Source organism: Armigeres subalbatus, chromosome 1 (genome assembly GCF_024139115.2).
Source record: "Armigeres subalbatus isolate Guangzhou_Male chromosome 1, GZ_Asu_2, whole genome shotgun sequence".
Taxonomy (NCBI): Eukaryota; Metazoa; Arthropoda; class Insecta; order Diptera; family Culicidae; genus Armigeres; species Armigeres subalbatus.
The window spans coordinates 129,223,814-129,239,854 of record NC_085139.1 but is presented as its reverse complement, the minus strand read 5'-3'; the positions used below and the strand labels follow the sequence as shown (position 1 = coordinate 129,239,854).

At 39.1% G+C, this 16,041-nt stretch overlaps 1 protein-coding gene across 1 annotated transcript in view; it reads left to right on the top strand.

The window, feature by feature from the left end:
* LOC134205127 (tyrosine-protein phosphatase 99A-like) overlaps window positions 1-14,354 on the top strand; it is a 409,912-nt gene extending 395,558 nt beyond the window's left edge. Inside the window, 5 exon segments of the mRNA XM_062680070.1 lie at window positions 1,338-1,633; window positions 1,698-2,464; window positions 2,525-2,821; window positions 2,886-3,154; window positions 6,931-14,354. Coding sequence (XP_062536054.1) covers window positions 1,338-1,633; window positions 1,698-2,464; window positions 2,525-2,821; window positions 2,886-3,154; window positions 6,931-7,459 — 2,158 coding nt within the window. The 3' untranslated portion in view covers window positions 7,460-14,354.
* The last annotated feature ends 1,687 nt before the right edge of the window (window positions 14,355-16,041 follow it).

The following is a 16,041-nucleotide window of genomic DNA, read 5'->3' as shown; positions in this document are numbered from 1 at the left end:
AAGGTCGAATAGAAGAATTGTTATTCTTCAACATCCCTGCTCAATTTCTATATTCCGTTAGAACAAGCATCTCCCGTAACTTCACGAACGCTGCAGTCGGTAATCCCTTCGTTAGAATATCAGCTAGTTGATCCTCAGAACGATCATATTCCAAATGAATGCTCCGACTCTTAATCAGGTCACGGGTGAAATAGTACTTAACTTCTACATGCTTCATCCTTCTGCTGTCGCGAGGTTCCTCCGCTACTCGAACTCAAGATTGATTATCCTCATAGTAAGTTATCGGACGATCAATTTTTATTCCCAAATCGGCTAGAAGACGCACCAACCATACTCCTTCACAAGCGACTGTACATAATGCGACGAGCTCTGCCTCTGTCGAAGAAAGGGCCACGGTTGGCTGTTTCCGCGTAAGCCAAACACACGTTCTCCCGAAAATCTTGAACAAATATCCGGTCACCGAACGCCTATCGTTCACGTCGTTTGCCCAGTCTGCGTCGCTGAAGGCAGCCAGGGCCAATTCTCGATCGTCACCACGAAACTCCAACACCAGGTTCAACGTTCCTTTAAGGAACTTAGCATTATTCGATTTACTCGCAACAACGGGGAATGCGATCCCTTTGTTTGAAAATTGGCCCGATCGGACATTGCATTTCGTAATTATTGAAAAATCATTGGATAAAAAATTTCAAAAACGAAAAAAAAAATCAGGGGTGATGGCAATGCATATCAATTAATACAAAACATGCAAAATGATAGAAAAAATGCGATCTAGACCCCTAGGATGGTTTTATGACCTTTCTAATGAGAATTTTTAAAAACATTTTATCATGCACGAGAAAGGCATCATCGCCGATACGATTAATCTGGGTTTTACAAATGAAAAATGCTGAATATTATATTTTATTCTGAATTTAAGTAGGTATCAGATGGGTGTCATAAGAAGAAGTTATTGTGCGATTCTAAAATGCATTTGGGGCTAAAGTATAATTAGTTTGCCAGATTCAGCTCTTTCTTCATCAAAATGGCTAATAATTGAATGTGACCAACGATTGTGGAGGGACTGCAATTCGTATATGAAGTAGGTTGCAATTCAATTCTGAGATTTAAAACCAACTATTTTTAAATACCTTATTCCTATTATTTGAACTTGGCTTGAACCAACATGAACGCATTAAATATATACGCCATCGTTACAGTGTTGACGATGAAACCTGGAACACATTTTCTGCCGTTGAATTATTTTCTAAAGTTTGATTGTCGTCACGTCGTCACAACCAAACATTGTATAGAGAATAAACTTATTCACATTTTTTTTTGTTTTAATCTCGTTTCAGAAAATGCTTCCACGCGGCGTACTACTACCTGGACGATCCCCCGGCCTGTCAAGGTGCCAATACGGCTGGCTTGATTGACTGGGAAGCCCCCTGCGAGGTTGCCGGTGAGGTTCGCGGTCCGATTCCTGTACTAGAATTTACAAAGCACGTTGCATCGCTGCACGTGGACGGTGACATTGGATTCAGCAAAGAGTACGAAGCTATTCAAGGCGAGGCACTGAACGACGAATATCCATCGGAGCATTCGCAGCATCCGGATAATAAGGGGAAAAATCGCTATCTGAATGTGATTGCTTGTAAGTACTAAATGCGTCATTCGGAAAGTGCCAATTAGTAATAAACGTTCAATTGTTTTTTTAGATGATCATAGCAGAGTGCACCTGCGACAAGTTCCTGGGCAGAAGAAACATCTAGATTATATCAATGCCAATTATATTGATGGGTATCAGCGTCCTCGATCTTTCATAGGAACCCAAGGTCCCCTCCCCGGAACGTTCGATTGTTTCTGGAGAATGATTTGGGAGCAACGAGTGGCCATCATAGTTATGATTACGAATCTAGTCGAACGTGGCCGTCGGAAGTGCGACATGTACTGGCCTAAGGACGGAACTGAAATGTACGGCGTTATCCAAGTCCGTTTGATACGAGAGGACGTGATGGCTACGTACACAGTTCGAACATTCCAGATTAAGCACACAAAACTAAAGAAGAAGAAAGCTTCCCAATCGGAAAAATTAGTTTACCAGTACCATTATACCAATTGGCCAGATCATGGAACGCCGGATCATCCACTGCCCGTAATAAATTTCGTGAAAAAATCTACTGCAGCGAATCCATCCGATGCTGGCCCAATAGTGGTTCACTGCAGTGCTGGGGTTGGTCGCACCGGAACCTACATAGTGCTGGATGCCATGCTGAAACAGATCGAAGTCAAAGGAATGTTGAACGTGTTTGGATTCCTGAGGTACATCCGTGCCCAACGAAACTATCTCGTGCAAACCGAAGAGCAGTACATTTTCATACACGATGCGCTCGTCGAAGCTATTGATAGCGGAGAAACCAATATCAAGATGGATGCAATTGGTGGAATCGTTAACAACATAGACTTTATTGATAGTCAATATAAGGTTCGAATCGTGATGAATAATTGATGGAAAGTTTTACTGAAATCTTTTTTTATTTCGCAGCTTATCACCAACTATCAGCCGAAGGAAATCAACTTGACATCGGCACTAAAATCAGTAAATGCCATCAAGAACCGTAGTTCGCTCGTTCCTCTGGAGGGTAGCCGGGTACATCTCACTCCGAAACCAGGCGTCGAAGGTAGTGACTATATCAACGCCACCTGGTTGCACGGGTTCCGTCGGTTACGGGATTTTGTCGTGACGCAGCACCCATTGATAGAAACATTCAAAGACTTCTGGCAGATGGTTTGGGACCATAACGCGCAAACGGTGGTGTTATTGTCATCCGCTGATAATATGGTAGGGAAGCATGCGCAATTTTCCTCGCCCTATAGAGACATTAAATCATTTTTAATCTTTTCAGTCATTCCTCCAGTTTTGGCCAAACGAATCGGACGCGATGGAGAGTGATTACTATCGCATCCGCATGGTGTCCGAAGCGGCAGAGAGTGACTACATAGTGCGAAACTTTGTCATCCAGTCCATCCAGGACGATTACGAGCTGAATGTTCGTATGTTTGAGAACCCGATGTGGCCGGACATGGCGAACCCACGGTCGATCTACGACTTCGCTGTGAGAGTGCACGAGAGGTGTGCACAGTACCGAAATGGTCCGATCGTAATCGTCGACCGGTGAGTAGCGATTCACGAATTAACTTGTTGGCATTGTATGATTGGAAAACAAATATTGACTGGTGCTGAGTCATTAGGCTGGAGGGAATTGGGCCTAACACCGAATGAGAAGTGAAAAGTGGAGAAACAAAAGTGAGAAGCGAAGGGAAGTCAGCAGTGAGATATGAAAGTTTAATGTGAGAAGTGAGATCGTAGAAGTAAAAAGGAAGAAGAAAGGATAGGGAAGTAGGAGGAAGGAAAATGTTAGAACTAAGAAGGAAGGGAGAAAGATGGAGGGAGGATGGGAAAATGAATAAGAAAGAAAGAAGAAGGGAGAATAAAGAAAGAATAAGGTAGAAGGAACAGGGAAGAAGGGAGAAGGCAACATGGAAAAGGGAGAAGGATTAAGGAAAATGAAAAAAAAAGAACGGTAACAGAGTAGCATTTCTCAAATTAATTTGTTAGATTTATTCGACTTTGTGTGGTTTGATGGTGCTGAGTCATTAAGCCGGGGACTTCCACATAATGCTGAATTACTGAAGGCTGAAATAACAAAAGCCTGAAACTCGAAAGGCTGAAAAATCGTGAGAAACCGATTTTAGTGGATTCGATTCGTTCAGAAGATTTTTTCAGTATGCCAAATTGAGCTCAGAATTGCAACAAAGGCAGTTAATATGTTAAAGATCAATTCTACAGAACAATATGCGATGATTGAATGAACTTTCGTATAGTTTTCACCTCATTTATTGGGAGTTGGATTAAGTAGTTTGGAATTCATTGATTGCCATGAAAAACATACGCATGCCATCAAAGGTGCTTGCGATGTGTGGTTTCGCGCGCGCTCAAATATATGCAGAGGATCGCGCCATAACACATGCCCCGTGGAATTCGACAACTTTTTTTTCTCTCCATACAAGGCTAAGAGGCCAGTCTAAGAGGCACAAACTAAAATGATCCGTAACCTTCTTGCGACTTCATGATGTCTTTCAATTTTTATATGGAATTCTTTTTTTAGTCTGTACAGCTCAAAAAAATTGGAGTTAACATAGAAAGGAACAAGACTTTATTGTTCTTGGTTCTTGTATTTGGATTTGGATTCTTGCCAAGATAAGTTTCTTATTTTTTATTATTTTTTATTCTTTATTCTTCACTCTTCTTCCTTTTTTATTATTCTTATTCTTTTTTCCTACTTCAGTCTCTCTTTTTCTTCTTCCTTCTTTTTAATTCCCTTTCTTCTTTGTTTTTTCTTCCTTTTTCCTTCTTTCTTCTTCAACCCTTCCTAGTTCCTTCTTCCTGTTTCTTTCTTCCTTCTTCGTTCTACCTTCATTCTTTATAGTTCTTACTCCATAGATCTTCCCTCTTAATTCCTTCTTCTTTTTTCCTATTCCCTTCTTCCTTCTTCTGACTTCCTTGTTCCTCATTTCCTTTTTCTACTTCTTATGTTTTTATGTTTTCTTCTTCCTTAAGTTTTATTTGTTCTTCTTTCTTCTTCCCTTCTGCTTTCTAATTTCTTCCTTTTCCTTGTTTCTTCTTCTTTTCTTCTTCTTTCTTTCTTTTACTCGTTTTTTCTTCCTTCTTGTTTTCTTTCCTTTACTTTTGTTCTTTTTCTAGTTTCAGTTGCTTTTTCCCTTTATCCCTTTATCTATTCTTTCTTCATTCTATCATCCTTTTATCTTCTTCTTTTCTTCGTCCTTCCTTCTTTCTTTTCTTCCTTCTACCTTGTCCCTTGTTCCTTCATCTTTCTTTCTTCTTTCATCCTGCTTTCTTCTTCTTTCATTTTCCTTCCTTTTTCCTTCATCTTTCTTCCTTCTTTCTTCTACCGTCTTTTCATTTTTGTTCCTTTTTATTTCATTCTCCTTCATGCTTCCATCTTTATCCTTCCTTCTTCTGTCTTCTTTCTTCCGTGTTTATTTTTGCTTCATCATTAATATTTCTTCCATCTTTATTTTTCTTTTTTCTTTTTACTTCTTTTAGGTCCTTCCTTCAATCTTTCATTGATTTCCCTTCTCCATTCTTCCGTCTTCTTTCTCCCTTCTTCCGTCTTCTTTCTTCCTTTATTCTTCTTGTTTTATAATTATTTTTTCTTCCATATTTATCTTAATTTTTCCTTCTTTTGTTTTCTTTTTTCAATCTTTCTCCTTTTTTCCTTCTCCCGTCTTCCGTCTTCTTCCTTCTTTTTTTCTTCCTTCTTTCTTCTGTGTGCAATTTTTATTCTTTGCTCTTTATGGTTTATTATTTAATTTCTATTTTATTTATTCTTTATTTTTTATATTCTATTCTTTATTCTTTATTCTTTGTTTTTTAATTTTTTATTCTTTATTCTGTATTGTTTATTCTCTATTCTTTATTCTTTATTCTAAATTCTTTATTTTTTATTCTTTATTCTTTATTCTTTATTCTTTATTCTTTATTCTTTATTTTTTATTCTTTATTCTTTATTCTTTATTCTTTATTCTTTATTCTTTATTCTTTATTCTTTATTCTTTATTCTTTATTCTTTATTCTTTATTCTTTATTCTTTATTCTTTATTCTTTATTCTTTATTCTTTATTCTTTATTCTTTATTCTTTTTTCTTTATTCTTTATTCTTTATTCTTTATTCTTTATTCTTTATTCTTTATTCTTTATTCTTTATTCTTTATTCTTTATTCTTTATTCTTTATTATTTATTCTTTATTCTTTATTCTTTATTCTTTATTCTTTATTCTTTATTCTTTTATTCTTTATTCTTTATTCTTTATTCTTTATTCTTTATTCTTTATTCTTTATTCTTTATTCTTTATTCTTTATTCTTTATTCTTTATTCTTTATTCTTTATTCTTTATTCTTTATTCTTTATTCTTTATTCTTTATTCTTTATTCTTTATTCTTTATTCTTTATTCTTTATTATTTATTCTTTATTTTTTATTCTTTATTCTTTATTCTTTATTATTTATTCTTTATTCTTTATTCTTTATTATTTATTCTTTATTCTTTATACTTTATACTTTATTTTTTATTCTTTATTCTTTATTCTTTATTTTTTATTCTTTTTAATCTTTATTCTTCTTTCTATTTTATATTCTTCATCCTTCTTCTTTATTCTTTATACTCTATTTTTTTAATCAGCCTTTCAGGATTTCAGTTTTTTGAGTTCAGCTTTATGAGTATTCAGCCTTATGTGTTTCAGGCTTTCGTAGGACACCCTTAGGCCGAATGAGTAGTGACAATTGAAGAGTGAGAAGTGAGAAAAAAGAAGTGTGAGGTGACAAAATAGAAGTGAGAAGTAAGAAAAAAGGAAGGAGTGAGATGTGAGAAATAGAAGGAAGTAGGAATAAGGTAGTAGGAATAAAGTAGAAGGAAGAAAGGAGAAAGAAGAAGCAGGGAGATGAAGGAAGGAGGAAGAAGGAAAAAGGAAAGAAGAACATGGAAGAAAGGAAAAAGAAGAAACATGTGAGCGAAGAAGAAGGATGAAAAAAAATTTAAAAAGGAATAAGGAAGAAAAACGAAATAAGCAGGAAAAAGGAAAAAGGGAGAAAGAAGAAATAAGGAAGAAGAAGGAAAAAGGATGAAGTAAGAAGAAGGAAAGAGAATAACAGAAGAATGTTAAAAGAGGAATGAAGAAAGAAGAACGGGAGGGATTCATTCCACTTCTCATTCGGCCTAATGACCATTTGGCCTATTGATCCTCGGCCTATGATCTGGTACGTGATCTTGAATAATTATGAAGTTATGACTTATGCAAAGATTTGATTCACCTAAACCGAATCCATAGAAATATTCTCAAGAATAAAATGATTTCAATTCGTCATTACAGATACGGCGGTTTCCAGGCGTGCCAGTTCTGCTGCATCAGCTCGTTGGCCATGCAGCTAGAATACGACCAGACAGCAAACGTGTACACCTACGCCAAGCTGTATCACAACAAGCGTCCGGGCATCTGGAGCTCGTACGAGGACATACGACAAATCTACCGGATACTGTCGTACATGCCGAAGGAACTAGGCCTACTAAAGTGCACCGAACTGCGCACCGAATTTGACGATGCAGCCATAATGACGGCAACGCCGGACTTGTACAGTAAGATTTGCAGTAACGGCAGTATCAATAATCATCTAAATAGTGGCACTGGCGCTGGAGATAGCAACGACGTTGCTGCCACAGGAAATGGCACTAACGGTGGACTACCGATGGGTGGGGCGGTACCTGGCGGTGCCACTGGTACCGCAACTAGCATTCAAAATGGTGGTACGGTAATTGTGAAAATGAACGGCGAAGATAACGATGAGCTTTCGGTGGTGGTAGCGACCAGTAATCATCTGAATCTGGATCACAATCAGTCGTAGACTGGCTGGTAATGTGTTTATATGAATGCTTTTAAATTCCTTTAAGTTAACCAGCATGGACGTATTAGTCGCGGATTTAATTTTACTTTTTTGTAATCTAGCTTTTATATAGTCTATATGATTAGAAACTATTAGATTCGTAGAATATAAAATTGAATGAAGAATTATTTATTGATTACCAGGACACTTCGGGCAAAATGAAGTACATTACAGTGCTTATCCCTTTTTGGTTTTGTTTTAATGGAGTCTTCATCATAAGTTTAAAATCTATTTTTCCAAATTATGACAAATACTCTCAAGAATCTAGTCGAAAAGTGTCGTACATCATATAATCGTTTTGGTTCGTATCATTTCTTTTAGTAAAAAATGAGTTTCTAATGTGTGAGCCCCAAGGCCACGGAGTTGACAAAAATATTGAATTTCCGCCTTTCAATTTTACAAAATTATACAATTAGAAATTAAAGTACAATGTTTGTTTATGTAAATAGGGAAATCTATCGCATGTGATTCCAGTGAAGTAAGTCTTTGGTTAATGGTAAGATGGTAAGGTCTAGCTTCCATGTGCATACGCATCATCTTTGGTGCAATGCTGAACTGTGTAAAAAAGTATTTTCCTATTAATTCCGTGACCGAACCGCATTAGATTATTCAAATCTCTCGATAGAACAAAACCAAGTTATAGTACACTAATATTATACGATTAAAACAAAGCTGATCGCCGCATTCTGCTAAATGCAACTTAACTCAGTCAGAAATGAAAGTATTGCGTGGAGGGAATACGTTCGCACATCGCACATTTGGATGAAACGTGACCGAGAAATGTTCGGTCGTAAAAAAGACTGGTTTTCTAATTTCTTATTGTAAAATTAAACGTAATTATGGTATGCAAAACAGTTATCTGGCAAAGTTAGTTCAACAACAACTCGCATGTTGAAGCAAGATATTGTAAATCGTAAATGTAATATCATAGAAAATTATACTTTCAACAGAATTGTACTACAACTATAGCAAATGAATCACTCATAAACATTCAAACAATAGATGTCTTCTCGATTAGCATACGTAATGGATAGGAAAAATCCAATCTGAAACATCCAACGACGCCACGTCACGATGGCAATCAGTTCAATCAATTTCATTCATTACAACGTTGGATTATTTGCGAACAGTACACTTTTAAAGCAGTGCCAAAAGTCGAATCATTTCAAATCATTTATTTTTTCCATCAATACTTCATTCATAAAGGTATATCAAATTGTTCGAGGCAATCAATCAAATTTGGACCTCGAGAAAAAGTGGTTTTAATAATTTTTAGCCCATTAAATGCATCGATTGCGAATTCTTCCATCATTACATTCCGTACTTTTGATAGATAATCGCAATATCACGAATAAAAGCGCGCTGGTGTCTTCGCTGCGCTATTTTTATGATTTAGGTACGGGATATGAGCGCGTGATTTGAGACCGACTGAGACCAAACAGTTTAAAGCAATGGGAGGGAATCTTAAAATACAAAGAAAAAAAAATCTGCACAAAATCCTAGAAATCCGTTGAACATCTTTGAACTACTTGAACAACATATTGAAATTTTAAAATTTTGAGTTGCGAGAATCACTAAACTCTAATAAATTTCTGGGACAACTTGTGGTATGGTGAGTGAAATATTTATAAATTGATAATTGTTTTTTTTTTTTAATTTTGAAAAACATGTTAATTTGTTTTATTCATTCGATAGAACACCCTAAGCTACAACATATTTTTTGCACACTCTATTTATATTCATTTATTTTTATATATTTCTCAGACTATGGCCACTCGCTTGTACAGTTGATAATTCAATTCGGTCCATGGCTGCACGTCGCCAGCCAGGCAGTCTGCTGGGTCTGGGTCTTACCACGATCGATTTTCACCGGATTATTGTCCGATATTCTGGCTATGTGCCCGACCTACCGCAGTCTTCCGATTTTTGCGGTGTGAACGATGGATGGTACTCCCAACAGCTGTTGCAACTCGTGGTTCATTCGCCTCCTCCATGTACCGTCTTCCATCTGCACCCCGCCATGGATAGTAGGCAACACTTTCCTCTCGAAAACTCTAAAGGCGCGTTGATCCTCCACGAACATTGTCCAGATCTTGTGTCCGTAGAGGACTACCGTAGAGGAATTCTCCAACCACCTCGATTTCGTCACCACCAATACAAACTCGTGGTGGGTGGCTTACATTGTTCTCACTTGAGCCTCATGTACATGGTCTTCGACATGTTAATGACTACTCCAGTCCGTTTAGCTTCCCTTCTCTGTGCGGTGTAGGCTTCCTCCATCTTCTCGAAGTTACGTGCCATAGTATCAATGTTGTCGGCGAAACCAAATAGCTGAGCGGACTTTTTGAAAATCGTACCACTCATGTCAATCCCTGCCCTTCGTATTACTCCCTCCAAAGCGATGTTGAATAGCAGGTCCGAAAGACCATCGCCTGTGTGTTTCAAAGGGACTCGAGAATGCCCCTGAAACTCGAACCACGAACATCATTCGATCCATCGTCGCCTTGGCCAACCGTATCAGTTTATCCGGAAATCCGTGTTCGTGCATTAGTTGCCATTGCTGAACTCGATCGATTGTATCATATGCGGCATCGAAGTCGATTGAATAGATGATATGTGGTATCTGTCATATGGCAAGCACCTGATCTGGGGTATAGCGTTTATGTCCTTACACATGTTAGGCTGTGGCACGTGGCCCTAACGTGAACGGTTCAACTTCTCATAGAACTTTCATGTGTTATTAGCGCGGTACAGTTGCTTCGTCTCTTAACGGACTCTATCTTCCTGCTGGCGCTTTTTCCTTCGGAAAATCGAGTTTTGTCTGTTCCGTACCCATTTGTATCGTGCCTCGTTCGTTCTCGTGCGGTGTTCCAGCAACCTCACTCATGCTGCATTCTTCTCCTCCATTAACTGCTCACATTCATTGTCATACCCGTCGTTTGTCTGATCCGTGACAAGTGCAGCGGTTGCGGTACTACCAAAGGTGGATCGAATATCTATCCAGCCATCTTCAATAGAAACTTTTGTCTCGCTGGGAGTGTCACTTCCAGCTGCTGCGCGTAGTCTTGGGCAAGTTTACCGTCTTGTTGCCGTTCAATGTTTAGCCGCTGCGTTCGACTTTGCACTTCCGTATCTTGGCCAACACTATGAAGCTTATTCTCAGCTCGTTGGTGGTGTCACAGCTCTGGTAGAATGTAGCCGCTTACCAGATTTTCTGTCCTGTCCAGCAGATTTTCTGCAGCGTGTCTGCAAATTCCCTGTGTACCTTTGTCTGTAACCAGTTTCCGGAATTCCATTTCTGGAAAACATCTCCCGGAACATGACCACTGTTGCGGACGTTGTAATGTGTTTGGTTGAGATGACTTCTGGTCACTTACTGAAGGCATCGAAAATCAAATCCGCTGCCAAGATTTTTCTGGTATAGGCCAAGATTCCATGTTTGTTTTACTATTGATCTTGGCTGCTCTCGAACATTCTACACAAGTGCGAATACGATGATTGATCTGCTTGTCGAATCCAGACCAATGGACATAGTTAGGTGCTATGGGTCGCATTGTTTCTATTCCAAGATGTTCCTTTTGTAGTACTCGTAGAAATCGATCAAGAAATTTTGATGATATGAACAATGGCTCTCTAATTGATGAACTGTCCCGATGCTGGTAAAACTGTTGAAGTTGTGGACTGCTGATTTTGAACTGATTTGACGGGCATTCTGTCTGAATGATCAGCTTAACATGCTTCAACAATGCAGTACAAGCTGTCGTCCAAAAATCATCCGGTGGAACCGGGTTACGGCAAAAGTCAGTGCGAGTCCCTGTTTCTCGATTTGATCTTTGGCAAAGAAAGCGGTACTTGCTCAACTCCAAAATATCTTTGAGGCCTTTCGTAAAATCAGCACAAAGGCGGACTTTACCGTTCAGTTTCCGCACTACGAAGATCATTACTGACCAATTTGAATGATTGATTCGTTTTAGGATTCCCAATCGATAAAGTCCATCTTCTACCGCACTTTGCACACTATATGAAACTGGTCGTTTAGGACGGTAACCTGGTTTTGGTTCTCCTTTCAGCGTCAGTCGCACTTTTGTTATTGTACAAAAATCGTTTTGAATTCGTTTTATTCGTTTAAAAACACTTTTGGGAACTGAACTTGCAGATATTTTTCGGTACGCGTTCGTTGACCACTGGTTTTATTGATAAATGAACTGATCCGCGTGTCCAATGATCCAAAAAACTTAATCCAGTCAGAGCCAAGAATGTTAAAATCCAGATTGGGTGAAGCAGAACTACATAAACATTCTTTTTGTTTTGTAATGCCTAATTTGAAAAAAAAAATTCCGGCCGAGATCAAGTGATTCCTCAGACAGAAGCTAATTTGAGGTTGTCAGATTTAATGCCAAATTTTGCCGGAGTTGATTGTTATATCCGACGCTGAATCAAACTGCAACCGATCCGGATCATCATTGATAAGGATTTCCTCGTTATTCCTCTGCCGACTGATGTTCTTCATTGACACAATTTTCACATATGTACTTGCTGTTATTCGCGAAGTCGAAGCAAAATTCTTCACACAAACAATGACAGTTCTTTATGGGTTTTTACAGTAGAGCAAACCGAGAGGAGGAGATGGCGGCCATGTTTCACTCAAACTCTGACAGATAGCAATGGATTTCCCATAGGAGGGAAGAGCAGAATTTGCTTCGACTTCGCGAATTGAAACTGTAAACACTCTTTCTTCTTGTTTTTACTGTCGCTGATATTGCCACATGAATGCAGGCACAGGCACAATATCCTTTACAATTTTATCGGCGTAGCATCAAATTAGAATTCAGAAGTAGGAAATTCCGAGCCGAACTTTCTTCCGAAGTTTTATCTGTCAAACTAAAGGATGCGTTGTTTAGCGCATCTTTATGTGAATGTCTATATCTTAAGAAAAATCCATCTTCGGTAGAAAATGTCGTCTACCTTTGCACCGGATACACAATACGAATGTATTGGATACGAATGTCCGAATAACGCATTGATTTCAAACCACACACAAACATGAAAAACTGAAAAAAAAAGTTTCCGGCAACTTGATGTCCACACACGCTTTATTCACTCTTCACGAATACGACACAAAATCATCGGAGTCTTCTGTTGTCGTTGGCAGACAGAAATATAAACTGGAGATCCAAAAATCGTGTTCAGTTTCGCGACTGTTTCACTGAATGTTAATTCCTTTGATAGTCATAGACGAACTCGGTGACGTTGCTGGATAGCGAATCCAAAACAAGTTTGCATCAGCATCTGGTTGAAATTCTGCGATGCTTCTCCCGCCGTTTGCTGTACAGTTGGATCGGGGCTAATGCTAACCTCAACTTTTCACTGAACCACACGCGGTTTTTTATCGAATAAAAAAATTCAAAAAGATTCCTATTAGGGGGAATGACGGCTTTGGCAGGTTTTGTTCTATTATTGTCAGGGGGGTTTTTATGACTGATTATGCTCAAATTTGGCCTAAACATTCTTTGCATATCAAAGAATATTGTGGCCAAATTTCATAAAATTTGGTCGAGAAAAACCCCCCTGACAATAATAGAACAACACCTGCCAAAGCCGTCTTTTCCCCTATGTCAATTGTCGAATGTACTAATGACTTGGCTTTGAGGTAAATCGGTTGCAAAAGGCACTCTACGGGTTCAAACAGCTCAAACGAGTCGAGCGTGGAATATAGATTTGGACAACGCTCTGCAAGATTTCGGACTGAAGAAGTTTGTGCTTTTACTTCCGAATAACCATTCTTAATAAAGTTTCAAGGGCAAATTGAAGCTAAAATTTATCAGGCAACATAACTGTTTTAATTTGTTGTTTGAAGTAGAACGATTACCATTACCAGGCATTTTATACTTTTCAACCCTGCCGCTTTTATTCACAATGCTTCCAAATAAAACCGATTCCATATTATTGCGTTCCAGAGGATTGTCTGTTTCTGTGCTAAAAGTTTGTCAAAAGACTTGATTGTTATTCCAGTTGGCACCGATTGAAACAAAAGAACGTAACACACAAGTCAACGTTGCAACGTTGTAAAACTCAAGTGCAAACAAAACCACAAATATTAAACCTATATGAAACTAATTACTCCACACAGATGCACGTACTAGTTAAATTCGAGTAAACCTAATCAAACACTGGCGATAAAAACGAAAATGTGAACAATACAGAAACTAGTTGTGTATCCATTATTAGCCTAAAATAAAGATATTTCCAAACGAAACTAGCGTAAAGAGATTTTATAAATCTTATGGGATATTCTCATTTTTTTTTATATTGATTACAATAATTTTCATAATTTAAGCGAAGCAAGTTCAGTATAATTTGTCTTTTCCCACTGGTAGAATGAGAAACTGCTGATGGTTTGAAGAATAAGTAACAAATGGGCAATATACACGGTTCCCTGTCGTGCACAAAACCAAGGTGGGTTTTCTGCGCTACTTGATGGACGGTGAGTGAGGGGAACCGATACAAACCTTTTGAAATCTGCCACAAAAGGACAGAAACGAATGAAAAACTAACTTTTAGCAGTCATACAAAAAGTAGTGTACGGTAAGAATTTATTAGCATATATGTTAAGGCATACAGGAGTGAAAAGAAAGAATAATACACGCTATAGGATGAAATGAAAGATGCGATCATGCAATAGAGCTAATAAACTGAAGAGCTGAAGCGACAATCTTCCTCTACAGATTATGTCCTCTACTGATCACAAACGAACTTCAACGCCGGTTGAATCGGAAAGAAACATGAAAGTACATGGTGATGTCACTCTGAAAAATAAATGTAAAATTTTATGTGAATTTGCGACAACTGAAACAAAGATCAATGTTATTTGTAATCCGAAAAAATGCCCATAAACTTATGTTGCTGTCCGGATTTTTTGCAACATGCCCTGCTCATTCTTCCAGCTTACGCCATCTTCTGAATACTGGGTTCACCGCAGAGTCGGGCGAGATCGTTCTGTTGTACACCGCCAAAAATGGTCCTGAGTACGCGTCTCTCGAATATCCTGAGTGCACGCAAACCCTCTTCGAACATTTTTCAAGTTTTATGTCAGTAGTCGGTAGTGGACTCGATTTCCACAAGGAAATCGGACTAACATCGAACAGCGAATCGCTCGACCACCTTGAAGACTCCCCGTTAATTGCTTTCCACACCATGGGATACCAATCCAACTTTTATTGCTTCACGTTTCAGAAGGGCGTACATTTTCTAAAGTTCGACCGGCAATGTCCATGTCATTCACACCATCCATCGTTGCTTTTAACAGTCTTGTAAGCTTGCACAAGGAGCAAAACTAAACATGGTTTGTATTGACCGACCTTCATAGATAGAAACCGTGTTGGGTGCAGGAAATATAATTGTTGCAGGATCCGAAAAGTAGGGACAGCAGGAACTATGACCAAAGGTTTGATTATCTCTCCCCAGGCCTGTGCGAGTTATAGGGCTTGCCTAGGATGTGATGAAGTTTCATTGTGAGCTCTGTCAGTGTTGGTAGACTCATACTTAAATCTCCATCTCTTCAATGCAGGCATTCTTACTACATTTGATTTCGTAGTTCAGAGCTCTATTCGCTGGTTGGAACATGCAGCGTCTTTCTCGCCTGTTCGCTTCGGTTCTAGCACGTCGCAACCTTCTTTTAGCTCTAAGAAAGGTTCTGCAAAGATCAGCTATCGTGCATCGTGCTCGTCCACCAGCGGTTTGCAGTTGCCGGTTGGCATAGTCCTCCTGGGCATTTGCACGTCACATTCTCGTGTTAGGGACATCGGATAACTCATCACCACTAAGACCAAGAATCCGATTTTCCCACCGTAGGGATTCTTCCAGCAGTTCTGGGTCGAACTGTGAGGTACGCCATTCTACGTCGGCTTCACTGACCCGCCTTGTGGTTCTGTTGGGGGTATAGCCGACCATAAAACGTATTTTCTGATGGTCACTAGCAGTATACCCTTCGTGAACCCTCCATTCAGGCTCCACCGTCCATCCCGCGCTGCAGAAGGCACATCGATGCATGACTCGCCATTCGGTTCTCTGAACGTTGACGCTTGGCCCTCGTTCAGCAGGACTACGTTCGGTACCGCTAGAGACTCTAGCAGGATATAACCTCTAGCGTCAGTGAACCGAGAGGCCCAATCCACTGCCCACGCGTTGAAGTCACCTGCTACAACTAATGGCTTAAGACCAGTCTCGCTAAAAGATTATCTAACACCCTAGTATACTGCTCTATGCTCCATCTAGGAGGACAGTAGCAGCTACCAAAGGAAACTTCGTTTATCTTTCAATAACAAAACCCCAATCATCACATCAGGAAATGACACTATCTCCTGGCCAATTTTTAAACGCGGAACTCTTCCGCGCAGCATCCCGCTTCAGGAAGAGGATCATCTCGCTCTTCTGCGTTCTGCTTGTTATCGCCCCGCAAAGCCTTCAGAACGTCAGCGTAGCTCTTACCATCAGCCTTGACGATAATTGCTTCGCCTCTGTCCTTCCTGCCATGACCATCGGAA